The following is a 27732-nucleotide window of genomic DNA, read 5'->3' on the forward strand; positions in this document are numbered from 1 at the left end:
TTGGTTTTCCCCGATTTTGAGTTGGTGAAGGTCAACTCGGCAAGTTTATTAGACAACTCGGAGAGTTGGACCGGTTTCTTCCCGACTTTACGGTTGTTAGAGGAATTTGGCGGGTTGAAGGATAAAACTCGGCGAGTTGGGTCAACTCAGGCCGTTGATTTTGACTTTTGACTTATTCCTTTGATCAAGTTTATGCGAAGGGGTGTTTGAAGCAATCTGAATTGGAAAGTGTGGGATTAGGATAAGGCTCGTATGGTAGTGGGCCTAATTTGGAAAATTAGGCCATTAGTGCGATTTCAAGGATTTTGTGGTTTTGCATCTTGTTGGCTTTATGGCTTGGGCCTTAGTAATGAATCCTGATGGGGTAGGGGTAAAATTGCCATTTTACCCCAATTATGGATTATGGATCATGGTTTGGAACCCAATTGCTAATTGGGTAATATTTTGGTATTGCTAGCTCGAGGGTTTGTAAGGACAGCAGCTAAGGATTTCTGGTAGTGGGCTTCAGCATTCGAGGTGAGTCTCTTCACTGTTATATGGGTCGATGGCACCAATGCTAGCCCATTTGGTTTAAGTGTTGAAGAATCGGGGTTAAGCCCTTGGCATTATGTATAAAAGACCAGGAGGCGGCTCCAAGCACACTATATGCAAGACCAGAATCTGAACTCTGGCAAGTAGTTACATAAGTAGTATAGTTTGTGTGCTAGTTGTCTTTGTGATGCTTGCATGGAAGACCAGGAGGTGGCTCTTGGCACTTGTCTGTAAGACCCAGGGTTGTGGCCCCTCGGCTGGCAAGAAAGACCATGAGGTGGCTCGTGGCATAATGGTAAGACTATGGTTGGCACATAGCACTCTCATTGATTATGGTATATGATTGATATGTATGGCTCACGGTTATGTATGGCATGTATGGATCGTTTCATATGTATGGTATGTGGTATTTGGGGAACTCACTAAACTTTATGCTTATGATTTTCAGTTTATGTTTCATGTAATCTAGTTTTTAGATGAAAGAGCTCGGGACGATCGCAGCAATATGTGATCTTTGGGATTGAACTCTGATAATTGTGTTCATTGAAATACATTTTAATGTTTAGAACAAAGTTACAGTAGTGTTTTGATTATAATAAAAATGAAATTTTTACCTTTGAATTTTGGGCTATTATGTAAACAAAACACTTCCAACCCTTGATTATCTGGTTGCTTTACTGGATATCGAATCACTGACCACTCATTACTGTAGAACACCCTTACTTGACAGAAGGCTTAGATAATCCTTCGAGTAAAAGACTCATCCCTGCAACGATTAGACTCAAACGAGAGCTGCGCAACATGGTCGAATCCATTACTCTGAGATTATTTAATCCAGGCTGCAAGTGACTTAACATATTCCCCAAATCACAAGCGCTTCCACAGACGAGCCCCAAATCACTGATACCATCTCGGGCTCATCTTTATGCCCCCTAGCAGCTTTCCAAAACCAACTGTCCCAACTTACCTACTGAATAACCGATTCACTGGATTTCCATCTGCTTACTAAGACATATAGTCTTACATAGTTGCACAATACGCCTTCCGAATGAAGGCCTCATATGACAAGCATTTCCCTAGCCATCTCATCGTTATGGCTCCAACAACCTTCCTAACCCAACCAATCATAACGAAGCGTCAAGCCTGACGCAACCAAATCCAATATTAATAGTGAATGCTACATGACCACCTATAGTCTTAGATCACAACCGGCCTCATACGACCCACCACTTCCTTAATTCCATGAATGTTGTGGCCTTCCCACATTCTTATAAACTGACCTTCCCTGGTCCAATCCCATCTGAAGAAATCTACAATTCAAAGAATATATTTGACATGCCCTCACCGCTACTCAACCACCAGTGAATATTATGGGCCACCCCACAGTCTTACAACACTCCAACACTATCTTCCAACCTAGTGAATGCTACATGCCACACCGCAGTCTTGAACACTCCCATCTTGCCATGGCCACCGCCCATGGTCTTACCGCTCATCTACTAATCCATCCATACTCATCCTGAGTTGAACACAACCTGCAAAAGATCAAAACGTACCCAAGAATCCTCATCCCATAGGCTTCCTAGATTCTCTAAAACTCTCCCCGATTCGAGTATGGATCTTTTTCTTTCTATAGTACGGGCCCAATACTACCTTCCACACATGTCCATACTTTCCTCAAGAATCATCCTGAATCCTCCAAGTCACCTTCTCAAATTGATACTCCAAGCACTCGCTAAACAGTGCAACAAAACCAACTGAAACATTTCTGAGGCTTTCCTAGGTTCCCGACCTTACCCTCCCATGACCTGCTAAAGAACTCCACGAAATGTTAGTTATCTACCTTATGAATACAATCACATGCAACAAAGATCATATTATCCTTCGAGTAAAAGACCCATCCATACAACGGTTAGACTCAAACGAGAGCTGTGCAATAGGCTCAAATCCATCATTCTAAGATTATTCAGCATTCATTGCATGTGACTTAACATATTCACTTAATAGCTAACCCACATCACTTAAGAGTCCCACAAAGCACAAAGCAATGAACATTCATGCAGTAGCACTCTGATCCATAGAATAACCAAAGAACATCCAAACTCACATACTACAACTCATGCTAGAAACTTCCACTCTCATTGTCGGTTGCCTTATGCATGTAGATTATACACAATACATGATCAAATAGACTATCGAATAAAAGACTCTACTCTAGGACCACAACTAAACAAGCTCTAATACGGAACCCAAACCCGCCGATGCAGAGTCAACAACCCACAGTTATCATAATCGAAGGAAGCCACCTGACCCACAATACGCTCAATCTTCTGGTGCTCTTCCTTCACTGCCTCGACCTAAGCCTCACGAATCCACACCAATAGTGGAGTAATAATGGTCATCTTTAAACATATGTCCCTGATTATAGTTGTGAACGCTTTGCGGTTGAGAGCATTGGCCTTCCATGGGTGATGAAGGATCTCACAATCATAATCCTTCACCACATCCAACCATCGGCGCTTCCTCATATTTAGATTCGGCTGATCCATCATATACCTCAGGCTCTTGTGATCTTTGTAAATGGTACAACGAACCCAATAGAGGTAATGCTGTCAAATCTTGAGGGGGAAAACCACATCCCCCAGCTCCAAGTCATGTGTCGGAGCGTAAATGATCATGCGACCCCTCTGATTCAATACTGCTCTCAAAACCGAGATCGGTGCATCGGAATAAACCACAAAATCCTCAACACCCTCCGGCAAGGTAAAAATTGGTGCCTCGCACAACATCTGTATCAATGTCTCAAATCTACCTGCTGCTCAGGCCCCTATCAAAAAGTAACTGTGTTCTTTATCAACCGAGTCAAAGGAACATTCATCTTAGAGAAATCCTGGATGAATCATAGTAACCTGCTAAACCATGGAAATTCCAAATCTAAGATGGATGTATCGAAACCTACCACTGCATCAGAGCCTCAAACTTGGTCGGATAGACTAGAATTCCATTCTAGTTGACAAGGTGCCCCAGAAACTACACCTCACGCAACCAAAATTCACGCTTGGAGAACTTTGCGAAAAGTCTCTCCCTCCTTAACGTCTCCAACACTTCTCTTAATTGCTCCTCATGTTGCTCCTAAGTTTTGGAATAGAATAAGATATCATCGATAAACACAATCGCAGACCGCTCCAGCGTCGGCCTGCATACAGGGTTCATGAGATCCATGAACGCGACTGGAGCATCGGTGAGCCCAAAAGACATAACCATGAACTCGTAATGACTATAACGAGTTCTGAAGGCTATCATCTACACATCCTCATCTCTAACACTCATCTAATGGTAACCCGATCGTAAATCAATATTGGAGAACCAAGATGCACCCTAAAGCTAGTCAAAAAGATCATCAATCCTTGGGAGTGAATATCGTTCTTCACCGTTACCTTATGCAAATCCTGGTAGTCAATACACATACGATGAGACCCATCCTTCTTCTTCACAAAGAAGATTGGTGCTGCCCAAGGCGAACTGCTTGGTCGAAAGAATTCCTTGTCTAACAACCCTTGCAACTGTGTAGACAAATCTTGCATCTCGGGAGGAGCCAACCGATACAGTGCTCTAGATACTGGAGCCACACCAGGAACCAGATCAATCCTGAACTCAACCTTCCATTTGGAGGTACCCCAGGTGAATCCTTCGGAAGCACATCTGGGTAATCCCTCACAATAGGAACATCATCCACGATCACCTTACCCTTATCCCGGGTATCCAAAACAAAGGCAACAAATCTAGAACAACCCTAGTGAATATAGCATCTGGCTCTTCCTACCGAACACAAAATCGGCCAACGCTAAGCTCTCTCTCTCTCTTTCTCCATGAACCACTAAATCTACCCCACTTGGGGTGCGAACCCAAACTAACTGCTACTCACAACCGATCACCGCCCCATTAGGACTCAACCAATCCATACACATAATAACCTTATTCCCACATATAGGGAAGGGAACCAAATCGACGAAACATTGCTCACTGAATAACTGAAGAGTACAACCTTGATGAACCCTCGCAACCCAAACAAATCTATCATCTACAATCTCGACATCTAGAGGACAATCCGGCTCCCCGAAGTTCCAGAAAGCCTCTTGGTAAGCGCAAGTGATACAAAGGATCGGGTAGCCCCCGAATAAAACTATACCAACGCAGAAATACCATTTACTAGGAACGATACTAAAATAAAACACATAAATATAAGCAATCAATTCAATATAAATAAAAAGATAAGGTGAAGATACATACCCGTCACCACATCGGGAGTTGCACGAGCCTCTTCAGCTGTCAGCTAAAAAGACCTGATCTTCACCATAGGTGCATCCGCCCGGCCCTGGTGGCCATCAGTAATCCGAAGAGTTTCAGGATCGGGTGTTGACACTGTTCCCGCTAAAGCTAAAGTCGGACAATGGGCCTTCTTGTGGCCCCTCTTATTGCAATGAAAGCCAATCAGATCATATATCGGGCTGGTGGTGGTAGCACCATTGCAATCGCTGCTAATATGACCAGTCCGACCGCACTTGAAGCAACCAGAACCACCCACCCTGCACGCCCCATCGTGCATCCTACCGCACTCGCCACAACGGTCGCGACCAAACTAGTCCTTCCCTCTCGCATCAAAAACCTTTGGGCCTTTTGCCCGAACCCCCAATACCTGAGCCTCAACGTACTTCCTCTTCCTATCCATATTGAGATCAATCTCCCTCTCCTTAGCCCTCACTATCATATCCTCCAACGTCTTGCAGCTGGATTGGCTCAAAAACTGCCTAATATCAGTCCTCAACATCTCATGATACCTATCCTTCTTCATCGCCTCATCTGCCACATACTGCGGAACCAAAAGTGCCCTCTCCCAAAACATCACGGCGATCTCAGCCACCATCTCAGCAGTATGGCGGCGATCCAGAAACACTCGTGCCAACTGATGCACCTCAATCACCTGTGCAAACTCAGCTCTGAACCTGGTCACGAAATCATCCCATGACATTGTATCAACAGCTTGGTCACCAACTGTATGTTCCACCTCCTCCCACAAATCTTGTGCCATGTCTTTCATAAGATAGGAAGCAAGTGTGACCTTTGCCTACTCGGGGAAACTGTTGGTGTGGAAGGCGTTAGCAGCATCCACTAACCACGTCCTACTCGATATCGGGTCCTTCACCCCGTAATAGTCTGGAGTTCCACATGCTCGGAACTCCCTGAAGTTCAATGAACGTGCCCCAACCAAGGCCACAATCTCAGAATGAAAAGAGCTCAGACGCTCATCCAGAATCTCCAGAATACCCCCCATGACTGTGCCAAGGATCACAGGAGTCTCTTCAAGAATACAACATGGAATTGTTGGATTTAGTGTCTTATCCCATAACTATAATTGGTATGTACTTGACCCGAGAGTAGCATGGTCCATTTGGGTTGCATGGCACCGGAATAATTTGTAAGGATGGACGTATGAGGAGAGGATATGTATGATTTGTTAATATAATATAAGTTCTAATATATTAATATGAAATGATATTATTTAATTAGTATTTATCAAGAATTAATTTGGAATTAATTTTGTGATCAGAAGAGACTAATTAAATATAAGGGGTTGATTTGGTAAATCATTCATTCTTATAAAGTGGGCTTATGATCCATAGTTCTTTATGTTGGGCTAAACCCATGTGGTGACCCATGGATAATCCATGGAGGTTTTAGCCCATGGAGCATGAGGGATATGGAAGGTCATTAGGGTTTACATGGTGTAACCCTAGTTTGCCACATTATATAAGAGACCCAAGGCTACCAAAATTGCCCCCTAAGTGAACTTAGAAGAGTGTTAGCTGATTTTGTGAAGCAAGGAATTCTCTCTCAAATCTTCCATTGTTGGTGGTGTTGTGTGAAGCATTTGAGGCATCACACTTGGGGTGCTAGCCTCTTAAAGGCTTAAGATTTCAAGCTACAATAAAAGGTATGTCATTCAACTAGATTTTTGTAGTGTGTATACTCCGTAGTATGGTAGTTAGGATGATGCCTTGGAAAATTGAAAGTTTGCATGTATAATAGAGAAAACATAGATCCAAGGTATCTAGGGTTGCATGTACACCTTAGGAGTGTTAGAATGCTCATAACCCTTCAGTGGTATCAGAGCCTAGGCTTGTTTTCCAATATACTTGATGCTACTTGTTTTCAAAGCTTGAAAGATCGATTTTATGCTGTCTGGACAGTGAACTCGCCAAGTCCACTGGGGAACTCGACGAGTCCACCTTATAAACTGACCAACTCGCCGAATGAGTTCATGCACTCGACGAGTTGGTGCTCCAGAATGCATATTTTCAAGATTTAAAGCTGGAATTGAATTAGGATCATTACCCTAAACTGTTTTTAAACTTATAAACCTGTTTTTGATGTAGTAATGATCATGCTTATCCAATGCAAAAGATAATTGTCAAAGTTTCATGTTTTGTATTAGTTTATAAGATTAGGCTAATTACATGAAATTTGTTTGATATGAAATGTCTTGTTCATATAAGTTTAATCTATATCATGGACATTACTTGCCATGCTTGTTAGTTTAATTAATGATCTTAATGGCCTTTGATGTGCTCCATAACTTGTCCCAGCACTAGGTATTTTCCCTAAATAAGCCAGTGCTTGTGTCTATTCAGGTGTATTACCAAAATTTTATTAGACACACTCCTCATAATCATTTCTTAGAATTCTAAGTTTAAGTCTAGAAATAAATCCATATTCCTAATTCGCTTAATTTAATGCTCTGATACCAACTGTGACATCTCCATTTTCACGGCCAGAAAAGACCGATTATGTTTATGCTTTATAAAAATCAGAGTACCCTTTTTATAAAATGTTGCGGAATTTGTTCCCAGAAAAACATGATAAATTCGTTATCAAATCATTTCTGAATAAATGTATTTTTTATTTATTTTAAAACATTGGGATGTCATCGTCAATACAGAAACATAAGCATAAACAGAACTTAAATTCATTATCATTAGTGATTTACATCTCCTTAATCTCTTAGTGTAATGTAACTTAAAATCAACACTTGTGATACAAATTAACTGAGTGGGTCAGGTTGGGAAACCTGGTGAGTACATAGGGTTTTCAACCCACAATAATATAATTAACTAGTTTCTTCACATAATACATGCATGTCAAACAATTAACCCGATTACCCATCCTCATTTTCTTCATTTGATATTCCCTAAAGTATTACCTTAAGGTTCATTTTCGATATCGTACTTACCTCTCATCTCTTTGCATCTCATTTCCTTATATGTTCGTTCCTAAGAACTTTTTCTACGGATCATCGCCTACATCACACAGACAATAATGGTTCAGGGATTACTCCCTCGATACGCACCTAGTAAGGGTTGGAGTATCATCACATGAATACATAGTTACAACATCGCCTGAACTCGTAATTCATAGAAAGGGTTAGAGTATCATCACATGAATACGTAGTTACAACATCTCCTAAACTCATAATTCATAGTAAGGGTTAGAGTATCATCACATGAATACGTAGTTACAACATCTTCTGAACTCATAATTCATCACCTACAGGTTGTGAGCCTGCTGGTGTTTCCACAGGGTTGTCTATAATAGTATGTGGTCGTCATCTATACTCTGGTAGATGACTACATCCCCAAATTGTCGGACAAGGTTATAGTATCTTTCATCCTACATCACCGATTCAACATCACCTATCCATCACCTAATTATCATCACCTTCCTTTCATCACCTATCTCTCATCATTTTATTTCATCACACACCAACTATTTCATCTACCCATGTTTTATCCCAACATATTTGTAGATATAAAATAAATATATATATTTAAATAATTTAAAACATGTATAAAATCATTCATCCATCCTAGACAGCATTCAGATAATATGCACACAGAGCACGTAATTTATATAAAATACTTCATATCTATGTGTAAGATGAAAGGGACCATGCACTCACTTGATAAGGTGGTGACCCGGTACTCGGACAACGCTTCGTTTACTTTAAAATAATTTCCTTCGATGAAACCTAGTATTATTACCACTAGATTTTAGTCTAATATTTACCGTGATTAATTATTAGTCTTATTATTATTATTATTATTATTATTATTATTATTATTATTATTATTATTATTATATGAGCGTTTAAACAATACTTTCCAACCACTATGTACAAATAGGGGTCAGACATAAAACACCGGAGGGCAGGACCATTTTGGCATATAGCACTTCTGAAATCCAACAACCCTATGCGGCCCTTTAAACTAGATTCCCCGTACCGCGACTAGTTAAAAAGATATTATAACGACACTTATATAATAATAGCTCAAATATTTATTATAAGTTTATAATAACAATACTAATTTTAAATATAAGTTATATTAAAATAGGGTAAGCATAACTTACTTACAAAGGGTTTTAGCTAGGAGTCGAGCTCTGCAGGGGCAGAACTTCGTCGTTGAATCTTTCTAAGAAAGATTCTTGCAGCGCTTCAGCGCTCACCTTACTATACTAAAACTACAGAAAGAGAAGTCGAATCACGAGGGACCGAAATGCTCGGGGGATAAGAAGAGAAAGACTCTTGAATCAAGAGAATGGTGCAAGAAATATGAGAGCCCAAGCCTCTTATTTATAGTAATTGAATTTACAAAAAATACCCTCCATAATTACTTAATGACCATATAGTTATATAAACGACTAAACACCCCTTCATAATGCTATTTTAAATATATTTAACGATATTTGTACTAAACTAATGTCGTAAGTACTCAACACTAGTCTTATAATAACCGCATCGTCGATACCTTTCTAATGATATATACATTTGTATATATATGTGTACGTATATATGATTTATGCTTTATTTTAATACATAAATATGCTATTATAATTTGTAACTCGTTCATACGAACTCCATTTTTGACGTTCTATATATCCACACGTTGGTATTTACGAGTACTACAACTTTCATTCAGACGTCGTCAGCTAGTTCTCATTCTACCTTAGATTTACAAAACTATATCGAATTTATCGCGCTCGAAGAGTAGGGACCAAGTTTCGTCCATATATTTAACATACGAGCTCTACTCTCGACATTCTTTATATTCGCGCGTAGGTAAAAATAAGATCTAAAACTTTCATTTAGACTCTGTCGGCTAATTATCGACCGATCTTAAAATTAACAGTACGAGGAGAATATACTGTTAAATGTCCGCGTAAAATCATAACTTCTATATACGGACTCCGTTTTCGTCTGTCTTTTTACCATTGAGTTCCTATTAATGAGATCGTCAACTCTCATTTAGGTCGCGTAGATCAAAAACGCTCGAACTAAAATTTGAGTTTCGGGTCGTGCAATGCTATGTCAAATGTTAGAAAATTCATAACTTCCTCATACAAAGTCAGATTTGGGCGTTCTTTTTATGGACACTCTCAGTTTAACATATTCTTTAAATTTTGTTTATATTACTAAGGCTAAAAAGTCCTCTATCGTAAATTCACTATTTACGTCTCCCGGTGCCGTGCCGGTTTTGCCGAAAAACTTCGACGAGTCATAACTTCTTCGTTATAACTCGGATTTCAGCATTTTTTATATGTACTGAACCCTTGTAACATATGCTACAACTTGGTTCGGATGAATCCTTCTAAATAAATTTCCATCAAAAACTCATTTTTGATGCTTATTGTCTCTAAATTGACTAGTCCGGATCTGCGGGCGTTAAAGAGTCTTTCGTGAGAGAGAGCTCATAGGCCAAGGAGACAGTGGGAGGAAAATTGACCTTGAAGAACTTCAAGAGTCAAGCGGTGAAGGAACCTCAAACACTAGCGATCAACCTGAGGAGGAAACTCTTGTTGAGCCGATTGACAAGTCGGTACCTCTGAGGTGTTCCGGTAGAGTTAGCGCTCCACCTGAGTTCTATGGTTTCCATATTACTATAGAAGGTGATACATTTATCAGTGATAGCACACTAGTAAATTTGGATGAACCTAACAACTACAAGGAAGCCATGGCAAGCCCCGAGTCAGCTAAATGGAAAGAGGCTATGGACTGCGAGATTCAGTTCATGTATGAAAATCAAGTTTGGAACTTGGTTGACGATGAACCGGGTCGTAAGACAGTTGGGTGCAAATGGATGTCAAAACCACTTTCCTTAATGGAAAGTTGGCTAAGGATGTTTACATGAGTCAGCCAGAGGGTTTTTTCAATGCAAAGTACCCTAATAGAGTGTGTAAACTTGAGAAATCCATTTATGGATTGAAACAAGCATCTCGTAGATTGAATCTTTGTTTCGGTGAGAAAGTCAAAGACTTTGGCTTTTCAAGGAGCGAGGATGAGTCATGTGTATATGTCAAAGCCAGTGGGAGCACAGTTAGCTTTCTAGTATTGTATATGGATGCCATACTACTCGTAGAAAATGACATCCCAACCTTACAGGAGGTTAAGTCCTGGATTATGAAGTGTTTCACTATGAAGGACCTCGGAGAAGCTGCCTAGATTATTAGGATAAGGATATTGAGAGACAAGAGTAAGAGACTAACTGGACTAACTGGGTCCTCACCCTCGGTAGGAGTGATGACTTGAGAGTGGTGGGGTATAGTGATGCCAGCTTTCAGACCGACAGGGATAATTTTCGCTCTCAGTCTGGATGGGTCTTTACCATGAATGGAGGAGCAATAACTTGGAAAAGTCCCAAGCAGGAGACAGTAGCCGATTCAACTTGCAAATCAGAGTACATAACAGCAAGCGAGACGACGAAGGAGGCAATGTGGCTGAAGAACTTCATTGGAGACCTTGGAATTGTAACAGCTATAAAGGAGATAATGGAGATTTTCTGTGACAGCGAGAGTGCAGTTGCCTTAGCCAAGGAACCGAGGGATCATGGTAGGTCTAGGCACATCGACAGAAACTATCATTTCATAAGACATCGGATAGAAGAAGGAGTCCTCGCGGCAAAGAGGGTATAATCAGATGAGAACCCAGCAGATCCCCTCATGAAGGGACTGAGTAGGGTTATGCATTTACAACATGCGAGGCGTATTGGACTGAAGGATGATATTAGTTTTAGTGATTAGATAGCTTACGAAACTTGTAATAGTTGAAATGTAATTGACATTTGATGCTTAAATAAAAGTTGTTTTTGATTTACTAGTATGGTACTGTCTTGTGTCAATCATTTACTATTGTTTCACTTTGCAAGTTTTGACTTCCAGAATAATTATATTATTCAAACTATCCACAGTCAATCATACGTTGGAAGTAGGTATTGAATCAAGACTGTCATGAATTTGGCTTGTAGATTTGTCTGAATTGTGTTAGACATAGCAAAGTTTGCTGCAACATTCATGAGTGCTCATAAGGTCTGAGTATTGGATTCAACCCGCGCTCACTTCTATCACTTCATGGAACTTATCTAGAGTGATCATGACATAATAATATCATATAAGTCTTCAAACAAAGAGATATGAGTTGTTGGCTACGATTTGGTTGTGTATCGATAGTACGAAACCGCTTCAGTAACTTGATACTATAAAACGTGTTGTTATGTACAATTTGATGAGTAGTTAGTACAAGAATATGAGTCGAAGTTTGCATGTTCCTTTTATTCCTTGGAGGATTAAAAGCGATATCTTGGGCCCCTCGATGATTTCGTTTGACTTATGTGTCGGGCCCGGCCAGAACTAAATTGATGTGTTCAATTAATTTCTATGTCAAACAAATCAGAGATTGAGAAACAAACTGCTGGACAATAAGTATTTCTTTGTTCCATGTATTTGCCCGACTGATAACTTGAGAACAGAGGATTATATGATCACTTATCGAAAATGGAGAGTCTCGGTTCGACAGAGGCTTTTAAGAGCTACGATTGCTAGTCGGTGTTTTAAGTTGTACTTGCAGTTATAGTTATTAGACTTATCCAAGTGGGAGACTATTGTATTTAGTGTCTAAGCCCATAACTATAAGTGGTATGTACTTGACCCGAAAGTAGCACGGTCCATTTGGGTTGCATGACATTGGAACAATTTGTAAGGATGGACTTATGAGGAGAGGATATTTATGATTTGTTAATATATTATAAGTTCTAATATATTAATATGAAATCATATTATTTAATTAGTATTGATCAAGAATTAATTGGAATTAATTTTATGATCAAAAGAGACTAATTAAATATAAGGGGTTGATTTGGTAAATCATTCATTCTTGTAAAGTGGGCTTATGATCCATAGTTCTTTATGTTGGGATAAACCCATGTGGTGACCCACGGATAATCCATGGAGGTTTTAGCCCATGGAGCATGAGGGATATGGAAGTCCATTACGGTTTACATGGTGTAACCCTAGTTTGCCACACTATATAAGAGACCCCATGCTACCAAAATTCGCACCTAAGTGAACTTAGAAGAGTGCTAGCCGATTGTGTGAAGCAAGGAATTCTCTCTTAAGTATTCTATTGTTGGTGGTGTTGTGTGAAGCATTTGAGGCATCACACTTGGGGTGCTATACTCTTAAAGGCTTAAGGTTTCAAGCTACAACAAAAGGTATGCCATTCAACTAGATTTTTGTAGTGTATATACTCCATAGTATGCTAGTTAGGATGATGCCTTGGAAAATTGAAAGTTTTCATGTATAATAGAGAAAACATAGATCCAATGTATCTAGGGTTGCATGTACACCATAGGATTGTTAGAATGCTCATAACCCTCCAGTAATCTAAGACAAAATGAACTCCCTTGTCTGATCATCTAAATGCCCAACTCCAGAACGTGAGCCTGAGCCCGAGCCGGCACCAGAACCACGAGCAGAACCCCCTTGAGTGACCACCATACTGAAAATAGAACAAATAAACCATCAGGATAAGGATCATAATATACATATATCGGGGAATCACAAGCCCTACAAGATTCCTGGTTTCATCGCAGCTCTCCTTGACTCGAGTACGGATCCTCTGTTTCCAGTAATACGGACCCATACTACCTTCCACATCTACCCGTACTTTCCTTAAAGTTTGCCTTGAATCTACCAAGTTACTTCTTATCCATATAATTATCCCTCATCAAGATAAGGCTCCCAGCACTAGATCTCATCCAAGGTTTCCCTAGAGCAAACTCCACACCACTCTCCGCCATCATCTCCTGAAGGAACTCCTGCAAACTTCCCTCTAACTAGCTCACTAATGCAATTACATATCACTAAAACTAGATAATTCTTCGAATGAGAAGTCTCACACTACACGGTTAGACTCAAATAAGAGCTACACAATAGAGTTAAAACCTAACCTTCTAAAATTATTTAGTTCCCATAATATGTAACTTAGCATATTTGCTTACTAGTTAGCTGAAGCTAGTGAGAACTCCTAAAAAGCACAAAGCACGCAACAGTCAAGCATCAAGTAATCAGAACCAAGCATCACCTAATCAGACCATAATATCACTGACTGACTAGTATTAGCATGCAAGTCTACATACTCATTCAATAGGCATACAAAGGCATATTTCCTACTATATATTGAGCAGATCCTTAACCCTAACTAACATGCGATTCACAGATTCATAGATTCATAGATCAAATCACATCGGATAACATGTATGGGTACTTTGGGAAAACTTACTTGAGCTCGGTCGATTACATGCACCACACCCTTTATTGTATTAGAAAACATGTTTTGTTTTTCTCATTAAAACATCTCTTTTCAAAAACTTAAACAAATCCTCAGTTTGAGTTTAGACATACCCGACAGTATGTCTGAATCCCTCAAACCAAGGCTATGATAACATCCCAAAATTAAGACCCAGAAATTTCATTTTTAAATTAATCAATCACATATCCCGAAAACATCATAATCATAAAAATCCAAATAAAACAAATGTATCAATCGACATATCATATCATAGTAAATCACAAAATGCGGAACGAGGTGGTGTGTGCTCTGCAATCATCCCAGACTCATCCCTTTGGAACTAGAAATACCTTAAACATAAACTGAAAACCCTAAGCATAAAGCTTAGTGGGTTCCCCAACATACCATATACTATACATAAAAAACATATAACGGGCCCCACCAAATGAGTATATCCGGTCCCGCCCACTAAATATAATGGGACCCGCCCAAACTTGCATATCGGTCCCCGCCTACTGAGTATAATGGGCCCCACCGAAACTCACATAACGAGCCATGCCCAACATACAAATCATATAAGCATATGCACATACAAGAGTCACACATGCATCTAGTATCCTAGCACCACTGATCATGGGCCAGCATTGGTGCCTTAAACACGCTAAACATGGTAAGGAAACTGACCTCGCACTGCTGAATCTCACAGAAAGAATCTTCGACTGTTGGCCCTCTAAAATCGCCGCGTTTTCACAAAATAAGATCCAATTAATAATCGGATCCCGACTCACACTAAGAGTCCAAACTAGGGTAAAAGACTTTTTACCGTTCCCTATATTTGGCCCAAGGCCTAAATTCTAAAATAATCACCTAAGGCCCAACCATGGCCCAATATTCCAAATTGGGTTGAAGCTCCTTCATGGGCCTTAAACCAAGGTCCAAAATATTCTTATCCCAAAACAATATTTTGGTGGCCCAAAATAAAGCCCTAGACTTCTAAGGTCCAAAATGGGCCTAATATCGAAAAACCCAACTTTTGAACCCACTGCTGAGTACGCAAGGCGTACTCAGCTTGTACTTTAAGCATACATGCTTTAGGTCTTGTACGTGCGGCGTACCAGCTTGTACGCCCAACATACTCCCCCTGGATAGCCAACATTCTCATTCAGCTCTTAAACGATTATGACTTTACTCCAACACTTAGATCTGACTTCCTTAAGGTGGTTTATCACGTAAAGTTGCCAACTTCATGTGCATACATGGCTTAATGGGGCTATAAAGCTCAAAAGATATTAACAAATTACTTAAGACATGCATGAGACCAAAACCACCATAAAGTTTGCACCTTTAAGCTTGAGGAATCGTTATTATGTCCAGGTCTAAAACGCTAGAATCCAAAAACAACCTAAGGTCATAAGATCCAACCAAAAGGGACCAAAATGGCCATAAGCCAGTCCAAAACAAGATCTACACAAGGAGTTGTCAAGATAAGATCTGTATACCTCAAATGTCTTGCAAAGGAAATGATGATTTTGGATCTCTAAGCTTCATACCAAGCAATGAACCTTCAATCTTCTTCTATCTGTTCAAAATGAGTAATAAAACACCAACCTTTCTTCTCAAGAGGTCAAAGACAAAATGATGGCTAAGGATCCAAATTTAGGGTTTAGAGCATAAGGAGGCTGGTAAGAGTGTAACATCCTGAAATATCAAGTGTAGAGTGGAAGGGCTATAAGGGTAAATTGGGAAAGAGTGACTCGGCGAGTCCATGGATGGACTCGGCGAGTAGAGTCACGATTTGGCCGCGTGTTAAGTAGCCGACTCGCCAAGTTAATAAGGTGGACTCGGCGAGTAGGCGCTGAGAGGAGAAAACCCTAATTCTCGGGGTTGAGCCCTATATAAAGAACATTATGTCTTCCTCCCAGCCTCTTAATTCCCCCTTGAGTCCCAGAAACCCTAAAATCGTGGAGAAGCACCATTGTTAAGCAAATTGGAGCTTGGAGAGGTGGTTTTTGAAGAGATCTTAGAGAAGGAGAGGCTTGGAGCAAGGGGCTTTGCTTGGATTCGAGTTTCATTGCAGTTGGGGCGTCCCTTGGAGGTAGTATCTCGTTCTTGGGCTGTTGTTATGTTGTTTCTTCATTTTGGGGTTTGTGGGGAGCTTGTCTTTGGATGTAATTGGAGTCTAGAGGTTATATCTGAGGTTGCTACCTCAGATCTGAAAAGGAGAAGGATCAGAGAGCATGAAAGTCCCTGTGTTGGAGTGTTTAGTGGAGCCATCATGTCCCAAACCCTAGCCCAATGTGCAAATGGCCTAGATCTCTTTGGATTCACGTAAAGTTTGCCACTTTACGTGATGGATGGGTTGTAGGAGGCTAGATCTATGTTTTGGATCGATTGCATGGCCTGGAATGCTTCTGAATGGATTCAGACCGGTGGTACTCGGCGAGTTACATGGGTGTACTCGACGAGTTGCTTGAAGATGAGCTGGAACTCAACGAGTTGGAAGAACAACTCGGCGAGTTGGATGAAGATGGCCTGGAACTCGGCGAGTTGTATGAACAACTCGGCGAGTAGGTTGAAGATAGCCTTGGACTCGACGAGTCTGTTCTTGGACTCGGCGAGTCTTGTCGAAGAGTCCCAATCTTTTCTGGTTGAGTCAAGAATCGGCGAGTCAAGGGATGACTCGGTGAGTTGTGTGCGAGTGGACTCAGAGTTGTGGAACTCGACGAGTCTCGGGGTGACTCGGCGAGTTAGGTCGCGGATTGAGGGAAGTTCTGAGTATGGGGACTCGGCGAGTCATCGGGTTGACTCGGCGAGTAGAGTCAGTCGGGGGTTGACTTTGACCTTGTCTTTGACCAAGGGTTGACCAGTGGTTTCCAGGGGCATTTTGGTAATTGTTGATTATTGTTTTGAGTTCAATGTATTGGTGGTTGTCCGGTGGTGGAGATCATATCAGTGATCGGAGCAGCTTGGGTTATCTGTTCAGTCGGCAGTTTTGAGGTGAGTTATCCTCACTATATCAACGGGGTTTAAGGCACCAAGGCCGACCCTTTATCGGATGGAAATCCGGGTAGTTGTCTGTTGTTATGATATTGCGGGATATGGGTCGGAAGGCATTATGTTATGGGCCGGAAGGCATTACATGTTGTGGGTCGGAAGGCATTGTGATGTGGACCGGAAGGTCATGGCCTGGAAAGGCGTATGTGCGTAATTAGTATGTTGGATGAGTCGTAGGGTGATGTTATGCTAGTGATCGGCTAGGCCGATATCTTGGTTATGGTGATGATACGTTATGTGATCTGTTTGACCGATTTGCTGACTGTGAATTGTTATATGATTATATGTTATGTGCACACGGTTGCTTGGACTGGAGTGTGACCCGGTATGTATGGTTGTTCTATGTTCTGTTATGTTATGTATGCTGTTATGTTATGGGCCGGAAGGCAATATGTTATGGGCCGGAAGGCAATATGTTATGGGCCGGAAGGCAATATGTTTTGGACCGGAAGGTCGTGGCCTGGAAGGGCGTATATGTGGTTGGTATTTTGGGGGTATCTCACTAAGCTTTCGGGCTTACAGTTGTGGTTTTATGTTTTCAGGTTCTCCGGAGACTGTGGCAAGGCAAAGGCGTGATCGTACCGTTCCTCGCATTGGTGTTTTACAAAAAAATGGACCTGGGAAATACTCTGATGAATAATGTATTGAAAACCTTTTTGTAAAGATTTTAATGAAATCGAGATGTTTTGAAAATTTAAAATTGGTTGTATTTTTCGGTCGTTACAAAGAGGCCAAGCTCATGGGACTTAATGAGCTTATATAGAGGTCAAACCCTAAAAACTAAGGTTTCGAGTTGGCTAGATTATGCCCAGCGTAACCCTCATACACCCAACGTAGGGGGCTCAAACCCGCGATCACACCCTAGCTAGTACGTTAAGCATACGGTATGGTACGCCCTATGTACTAGCCACAAGGACCAAAAATGAAATATTTTAATTACGATCGGCTAAAAGGAACATACCCATTTCAAGTGTTACAGGAATTCAACCTTACTTTGGTTATTATGATCCTTTTTCATATCCTTTATTCTTTCCCAATGGTGAGTCTGGATGGCATCCGAAAATACCAAGATATGTGGTCGCCATGGATGAAATTCATAGTGATAATAAAGACAGTGATAAAGGTTCAGAAGGTACGCCTTTAACATTGTTTTACATATTTAAAACATGTAACTAATATTGTCTTAAATATATGGATATTAAATTTATATTTTTCACATAAATTATGATATCACAAAATCTACTTCAAAAAAGGCAGAAATATTGTAAGTATGCGGGACTACAATTATTACAAGTTCCAGATACGTTCGAATAATAATGTGATTTTGATGGGAGGGAGATTGTTTCAGCAGTTTGTAGTAGATACCTATATAAAGATTGAGACTTCACGTTTGGTTTTTGCTGAAAAGAACCAAACCAAAAAAAGTGTCGATTTATACCAGGGTGTTGTTGATTGCTTCAATGTCGGTGAGGCTCAACCAAACCTCCAAGTTTCATTGGAAGTCCACGTGACATGCGACAAAGATTTCTGGATGCCATGACTTTAATTCAAGATGATTGGGATGCCTGATATATTCCTTAGAATAACATGAAACCCAAAATAGAAAGAAATCGATGATGAGTTATTGCCTGGACAGTCAGCTCAAGATCGATCGGACCTTGTTGCAAGAGTTTTTCATGCTATGTTAGTGGATCTCAAGCTACAGTTATTCCAGAGGCATATAATCGGTGTGGTGGGGTCATATGTGTATGTGATAGAGTTTCAAAACCGTGGGTTGCCACATGCACATTTCCTCCTAATATTGACACCTGGATATAAGATGAATAATCTAGACAATTATGACAAACTAGTATGTGCTAAAATTCCCGACCCAATAAGGTTTCCTGAAATGCATCATCTTTTCAAAAGTCACATGATGCACGAGCCTTGTGGCAGCTTATGAGAAAAAAGTCCATGTATGCAGGGTGTGCCAAAAATATGTCGTTTCAGATATTGTAGGCAATTCAATAAAAAGACATCACAAGGAGAAGACTCATATCCATTATATCAAAGGAGAAATAATGGAATTGAGGTGACTATAAGAAATACAAAACTGGATAATAGATGGGTGGCTTCATACAACCCAAAGTTGTTAATGATGTTTAATTGTCATATCAACGTTGAGGCTTTTTCGAGTATAAACTCTGTGAAGTACCTCTTCAAATATGTTTATAAGGGCCATGAAAAACAAGTTACCATATTGATAAAGACCAAGAAAATATTTTTGTTAATGAGATACGAAAGTTTCAAGACGTACGTTATGTATCCCCTACTGAGGCATTATGACGATTGTGTAGCTTTTCTCTTTCATAAATCCACCCTTGTGTAATGGCCTTGCAAATACACCTCCCAAATCAACAGTTGGTTAGGTTCAAAGACGGTGACATAATGGAAGACATTGTTGATATGGAGAAAGAAAAAAATTCAATGTGGACAACATTTTTCGAGAAAAATAAAGAAGATTTCAATGCGAGAAAATATTTGTCTAAGGATTTTCCCAATCATTTTACATGGAATTGGAGCAACCATTGTTGGAGGACCAGGAAACATAAATCACTGATTGGTCGACTAGTTTATGCTAATCCATTTGAAGGAGAGAGATACTACATGTGCCTACTTTTAGTTCATATTATTGGGCCTACCTGCTTTGAAGATATATACACACCTAATGGTGTTGTTTCACCCTACATTTCGAAAAGCAACTCTTGAGAGAGGTTTAATAGAGGCTGATGATAATTTATCACAATGTCTTGTATAGGCTTCTTTATTTCAATTTCCCATCGCACTTAGAAGGTTATTTGCAAATATATTGATTTTTTGTGAACCAGGAAATGTTTGCAAGTTATGGGCCGGCTATTATGCTCCTCTTTCTGAAGATTATAGGAAACAATATGGATGTCCTGAATGAGTGCAAAATATAGTCCTCATCGACATTAGAGTATTCCTAGAATCTATGAGTAAAAAGCTTAGTGATTACGACCTTCCAAATGTCAGTGCACACATCGATTTACAATCAACAGGCTATCGTGAGGTGCAAAAACAATACTCTATAAATATGGAATATGAAGACTTACATGCACGAGACTCTCTCAATCCTGATTAGAAGTTTGCATATGATGAAATAATGAGGCATGTGGATGAAAATATTCCGGGTGTGCTCTTCATAGATGGTCCCGGTGGAACTGGAAAGACATTTTTGTACAAAGCTTTGTTGGCCAATATTCATGCATGTTGTCTTATTGGACTTGCAACAGCCACGTCAGGTGTTGCGACTAATAACATGCTAGGAGGGAGAACAGCTCATTCATGATTTGGAATTCCCCTCAATCTTGATAATAATTCAATGTGCAAGATCGCTAAACAAAGCAGGAAGGCTCAACTACTTCGCAAGGCGAAGGTAATCATATGGGATGAAGCAGCAATGGCTAAGAGGCAGGCGATAGAAGCAGTTGATCGGATAATGCAAGACATGATAGATGAGAAGTTGCCTTTCAGTGGAAAGATAATGGTTATGGGAGGTGACTTTAGATAAGTGTTGACGGTCATGAGACGTGGCACTCGAGCAAAAATTATGGATTGTAATTTACAAATGTCACCTCTATGGGCTTCAGTACGACCCATGGTTTTCTGATTTTTTATTACGAGTCGGTGATGCGAAGGAGGAAACATTGGACGAGACCTTTATTCCTATACCTGATAACATGTCCATTCCATACACTGATAAAATTAATTCAGTAGATGCTCTGATTGATGCAATATTTCCTTCTTTACAATCCAACGACTCCGATTCAAAATTTATCATTTCGAGGGCGATATTCTTAACTAAAAATGAAAGTGTTGATGAGATTAATAATAAGTTGATCGAACGATTTTCTGGCGAGCAAAAAGTTTTCTACAATTTTGATGAAGCGGAAGACAACAAAAATGACTTATCTCCGATGGAATATTTGAACTCGCTAAACGTTAGTAGTATACCTCCTCATTATGTTCGATTAAAAATTGGGTGCCCAATAATTCTTTTGAGAAATATCGATCCTTCAAATGGGATATGTAATGGCACCATATTGATATGTCGATCTTTCCAACAAAATGTCATTAATGCAGAGATAGTTGTTGTTCAGCATTCTGGAAAAAGAGTGATTTGGCAAGAATTCATCTATGTCTGTCTGACGATGAGATGTTCCCATTCAAACTAAAGAGATAACAGTTTCCAATTCAGGTTAGTTTCTCTATGACAATCAATAAAGCTCAAGGACAAACAATTCCAAACGTATGTGTTTATCTACCAGAATCAGTAATTTCACATGGCCAACTTTATGTGGCGTTGTCCGGAGGAATATCACGTGTCAATACCAAGGTATTACTAAAGCCAAAAAAATGTTTGATAATGATGGAATCTACGCATCAAACATTGTGTTAAAAGAAGTTTTATGTGATAAACAAGATACAATCAACAACTTATTATTTTACAATTTGTTTAAATATATATCTTATATGCTCATTTGATGTTTAATGCAGGGCTGTTAGATGAAGCAACATGATTGTATATTGTTGTAGTTTATATATTGGACATGTTCTAAATTTACAAAACTACGTGATTGCAATTGTTGTCATTTATATATTGTAAAATCAAGTATCAACTATTAGATGAAATTTCAAATGTATAATCAACTTCTGCCGTATTGTATAAGTATGCACCTAGCTAGAAACTATGTGTTGAAATGAACTATCCGATAAAAAAATAGTCTACCAAAATGCCGCAATGAATAGCTCGCGTCTAAAGGAAACTAATCATCACATTAAAACTATCTTCCGAAACAAACTCTTTGCCGTTCGGTGCTTGGCACGGGTAACGACTAGTATCATATAAGTGACGAATAGTTCTATCACTGAATTGAAAGATTCCCTCAGTTATTGTCACCATAAAATATGCAAATCAAGTTTTTTCTTGTCGTTGTACTGTACCACACGGTATTAGTGACGAATGTGAAAGTCTTTTTTGTTGTAGTGTTTGATTTATAATAAACAAATATTACAATAATAATACTTTTTTTTTATAAATTCATATATTTAAAATTATAAGGTTAAGTTATTATCGATTTCCAATTTCCAATATTTATATATTTTTAAATAGGGAAAATGACATATAGGTCCTATAATATTTTTAGAGTTTACCCTTTTAGCCACTTAACTTATTTTTTGGCCTAATAAGGGAACCAAGTAGGAAGCGACCTACTTTTTTAATCATCATAACTTATTTTAGCCGGTTTTATTGTCAAGTCAACTATTTTTGCCACATCACCTATTAGAAAGTCAATTATTTTTGCCACATCACCCTAAAGTACCCAAAAAGAAATATTTAACTATTTTCACAATTTATTATTCAAAAAATTCATATAATTGACCCAAACCCGTTTTATTTTGCTTGAATAGTTTCCCTTGTTTGCAAATTGCAATTGCCCTCGAAACAAGTCTCATCTCACGGCTTCTGCACTCTCGACCTCCCCTCCTTTGGCTTCTGTCCATATTATCCCTAATCGCATCTCTCTCTCTCTCTCTCTCTCTCTCTCTCTCTCATCAGTGTAGCTCTAAACAATCCTCACATCGTGATCATCATACTCTTAATCCCAATTTTTGAGTAAGTTCTCACCCTTTTTCTTCCATTTCTATAAAATTTAATGCAATCCAATATTTTGTTCTTGAATTTTTTTCGCCAAAAACAATATCTTTCTTTTATAAGTTCTCTAACAATGTGCTTCTTTGAACGAAAATTAGACATAAGGGATATTCAATTGACGATTTTTGTATTAATTTGTTTTTAATTTATGTTCTGGGGTAGCATAGAATTTTCTTCGGGATGATATCATATTCAGTTAACATTTCTACAATTGAATCTTCTCCGAAGTGCGAGATATATGCTAAGTAGGGTGAGAAATTATCTTGAACATCAATTGCCTGGTTTTGCTTTGATTATCCAAAATCCTCATCAAAAACGGAAAATTGGAAAACGATTTCACTTTATCTTCCACCGACCTCTTCCACTTGCCTTCTGGTTTCGCTCATTTATCGATATCATACACCGGAGCTCCACCGGACATGATCGCCATCCCGCCACCACTTCCTGTGAAAGGAGCCGCCGCCGATTCAGAAGTAGCAAAGTTCGACAAAATCAAGTCCCTAGATCTTAAAATTGCAAATGAAAACCGCATGATGGTGTCTGAGTATCGGTCTTAGTTCATCGAGTTTAGTCTCATCTGATATTGATGATCAATTTGATGCACCGATTGAAACCCAACAAACTTGATTCACCCCCTTCTAGCATTTCAATCAATGATTCCCATTAGCTTCTACTCACATTCGAAGCACCCAATCATTTGATGACTTCTGTAGAGAGTCGAAATGTGCAAAACAAGAATACGATTCACCTCTAAAGGAAATACGATTCACCTCATGGATTTGTGTAAGATCCAATTTCTGGGTATTTGAAGAACGAAGGGAAAATTATTTTTAATTTATTACATACCTGGGTCAAGAGAAGTGGGGCCATAAGAAAGGCTTATGTGGCAAGGGGTAACCGGTTTACCCCTTCAATTCTTGCAAAAGGATCTAATAGACCCGACGAAAACGAGTTTATGTCCCCATAAAGCAACGAAAATACTTTAGGGAGTAAATGGACCAACCCTAGAGACTTTGTAGGGCATTTGTGTCATTTTCCCTTCTAAATATTACCAAAAATATAACTTTTTTCTTTTATTGACAACTAGGTGTGAGACCCGTATATTACACGGGTTTATTAGAAGTAAAATTTTAATATGAAAATATATAAACATTAAATATTTTATAAAATAATGTTTTTCCATACAAAATGTAATCTTTTGGAGCATTTATGAAAGAAATCAAATCGTTTGGAGCATTTATGAGAATATATTATCAAATTAATTGAATAATAACCTTACATATATATAACCCATTAGAATTTATTAAAATTTTATTTTAAAAAATGTGAAATCCTCAAAAAATAACAAGTGGAAAATAACAATTTTAAAAATCTTAGAAAAAATGACATGTGTCAAAATGAAGGAGAATAGGACAAGTGACAAAAAAAACTTTCACTTAGTAGTAAGAATATTACCAAAAATATAACTTTTTTCTTTTATTTACAACTAGGTGTGAGACCCTTATATTACACTAGTTTATTAAAAGTATAATTTTAATATGAAAATATGTAAACATTAAATATTTTATAAAATAATGTTTTTCCATACAAAATAGAATCTTTTGGAGCATTTATGAAAGAAATCAAATCGTTTGAAGCATTTATGAGAATATATTATCAAATTAATAGAATGATAACCTTATATATATATATATATATATATATATATATATATATATATATATATATATATATATATATATATATATATATAACCCATTAGAATTTATTAAAAATTTATTTTAAGAAATGTGAAATCCTCAAAAAATGACAAGTAAAGAATAACAATTTTAAAAATCTTAGAAAAATGACATGTGTCAAAATGAAGAAGAATAGGACAAGTGGCAAAAATGACATATATATATATATATATATATATATATATATATATATATATATATATATATATATATATATATATATATATATATAACCCATTAGAATTTATTAAAATTTTATTTTAAGAAATGTGAAATCCTCAAAAAATGACAAGTAAAGAATAACAATTTTAAAAATCTTAGAAAAATAACATGTGTCAAAATGAAGAAGAATAGGACAAGTGGCAAAAAAAAAAAACTTTCATTTATTAGTAAGGATTTCATTAAATTAAAAAATATATATATGTTATATATGTTTAGAATATTTTGTGTGTCTATTTACATTATTCTTAAAGAAAACAACAATTTTTAAACTTAATTAATTGCATAAAAAGAATCAAAGATAACTAGAATTATTAAAAAGTTTATATGTAGCTTTTAATTCTACAAAAAAAATGAAAAAACTATATAGATATTTCATTGTATAAAGTAGGGATCGAAGCAATAACTATTGCGGTAGTAGCCAGCTTAATTGTTGCTATGCAGTTAAAATAAGTTTTACAATAACTAGTTTAACACCAGGGTGAAAACACAAGGAATAAGATGAAATAGTTTCACAAAGGAAGCAAATAGTAAGTTTCATATCCATATATTCATAAAAAACATGACATCTTATTGCATCGATCAAGAGTTGAAGAATTTGAAAGGAAGCTAAGGAAGACCTAGTATTAGTTCAAATCCTTTCTTCACTTCTCTGAGGCGATGTACTTCTTGACTTCTTCAAATAATTTCTATAAAGCGTGATCGCAAATGGTATCCCAAAAGGCATAGCAATCGAAATTCCAATAAAACCAAAGGTTATATAACTATTTGGCGCAATTGCATTCATGCAAGCAACGTAGGTTGCACTGAGTGCAATCAATGAAATCTTCAATTCCAACTGCAAAGGGAAAGCATCTGTGAGTACGTAAATCATGTGAACTGACATATAGAACCCCATGGAATTGGCAAACAGAAATATACTGTATGCTATCGGATTTTCGGTACCCATAATAGCAGTTCCTGCGGTGTGTCGTTTAATAGAAGTGGTAATATTCGCTGTAGATGATAATGTATTATTGCCTGCGGATGGAATGGAATCATCCTGCCAAGCACCTCCGGGAGGACTAAGTGCTGGTTGATATGTTGCGGTTGTGATCAGAATAACAACCACGAGAAGGGTATTTCTTACTATGGTAGGAGATTCTTTCAGGTTATTGTATTTGAAGTAATCTAACATAGCTCTAGCTGGAGATCGAGGGTTTTCAGGTCTTGTGTCAGGATGATTTTGTCTTTCTTCTTGTGGATATGCTGGAGATTGTAAGTTTTCAGACTTTAAAGCTCCCGATTGGACAAGAATCTCTTCAATTTCCCGATCACCAGCTTCACTTTGGAACATTAGTAGCGTATCAAGAGGAGTTAAACCTCTTTTGTTTAAGGAATTCAACTCAATCTTCTCCTTACTAACTTGCCCATTAAGTAGAAAGTCAACCACCTATCAAAAACATAAACTTTGACAAAAAAGTTCCTAAAGACTTGAGGTACACGATACAAAAGATAACCTACGTACCTCATATTGCTTCATGGAGACGGAAAGGTGTAAGATTGTATTGCCGTGAATGTCCTTGGAATTCAGAAGATCTTCCTTGTTTACTTGCTTCAGATGATGAACCAAAACTTGGAAAGCTTCGAATTGGTTGTTCTTCACTGCTAGTTGGAGCGAAGTCTCGAGTCGCGCAGTCGTGCATTCCACAGAATCCACGCTCGCCAAAAGCAACTCTCTCACAACTTCAACTTTACCTTTGACCACAGCCAAATGGAGAGGAATTTTTCTGTCTTTTCCTTTGATCAAACACAAACCAAGGTCAACCTTGAGAAGCTCCTTCACAATTTCGGCATGCCCACAAGCAGCTGCTATGTGCAAAGGGGTAAAACCATCTTGGTTAAGCTCCCTGGAAAATTCCTGCCTCAGTTTGATGACTGTTGATGCGAAGTTGACATGTCCAGCGAAGCAAGCTATGTGTAAGGGAGTCTCACTACCCTCCAATGCTACGGCATGAAGCATAGATGGGTTTTTGTCGATCTCTTTAAGCAGATGATCAACATCCCCATTCCATGCTGCCTGAATCAGCCTTCGATTCATGGCTCTATGAAGAGAAATCTTGTTGTGTTAAGTATTTATTTATGATCACGAAGTGTTTTTAATATTAAGCAACGGGTTTGCCATGTGTAGGTTGAGCTTGTAGTGGAGTCAATGAGATTTGGGTACAAGGAAGCCTCGAAGGATTAACATATTAAAGTCAAGTGATTAGCTCATGATCAGTTGCATTCATATGTTATCCTACTAAAAAATAGCCAAATTTTCTCTATGATGTTATTAAATATTACAGCCTTATCATTTTTGACAATTGTTTAAGGAAAACTGATGTTCATCAGCCACGACTTTTTTCCATACGAAATTCATTACTGACCAGTAAATCAGTCCGGTCCTAACACACACCAAAAAAAATAAAAATAATAAAAATAATAAAAAAAAAGATAAAAAAAAAAAAGACCCCTTGAGTGACATGTTACACGCCGTTCAAAAAAAAAAGTGACAGGTTACATAGTTAGTCTTACTTACCTTTCATATATTTTGGACAAACACAATCTGTTCTAGAAATTAGGGATGGCAAAAAAACCCGAATCCGATGGGAAACCTGAAACCCGATTATTTTGGGTCGGCTAACAGGTCGTTATCGGGTTTTTTATCGGGTTCGGGGCAAGGAGTGGGTTATCCTCGCCCCGATTATATATATATATATATATATATATATATATATATATATATATATATATATATATATATATATATATATATA

At 38.3% G+C, this 27732-nt stretch overlaps 2 protein-coding genes across 2 annotated transcripts; one reads left to right on the forward strand and one right to left on the reverse strand.

The window, feature by feature from the left end:
- Positions 1-20423: 20423 nt before the first annotated feature.
- On the forward strand, positions 20424-21826 carry LOC145060082 (uncharacterized). The gene is made up of 5 exons (XM_079007810.1): positions 20424-20557; positions 20669-20807; positions 20911-21435; positions 21519-21656; positions 21818-21826. Exons 1-5 carry the CDS (start codon positions 20424-20426, stop codon positions 21824-21826), a joined length of 945 nt encoding a protein of 314 aa, XP_078863936.1.
- Positions 21827-25441: 3615 nt separating this feature from the next.
- LOC145070479 (ankyrin repeat-containing protein BDA1-like) lies at positions 25442-27027 on the reverse strand. Its single transcript, XM_079017424.1, has 2 exons — positions 26442-27027; positions 25442-26366 (listed from the first exon to the last, which is right to left on the reverse strand). Exons 1-2 carry the CDS (start codon positions 27012-27014, stop codon positions 25566-25568), a joined length of 1374 nt encoding a protein of 457 aa, XP_078873550.1. The 5' UTR covers positions 27015-27027; the 3' UTR covers positions 25442-25565.
- Positions 27028-27732: the final 705 nt, after the last annotated feature.

This window comes from Lactuca serriola, chromosome 1, assembly GCF_051521515.1.
Source record: "Lactuca serriola cultivar US96UC23 chromosome 1, Lser_US96UC23_V15, whole genome shotgun sequence".
Taxonomy (NCBI): domain Eukaryota; kingdom Viridiplantae; phylum Streptophyta; class Magnoliopsida; order Asterales; family Asteraceae; genus Lactuca; species Lactuca serriola.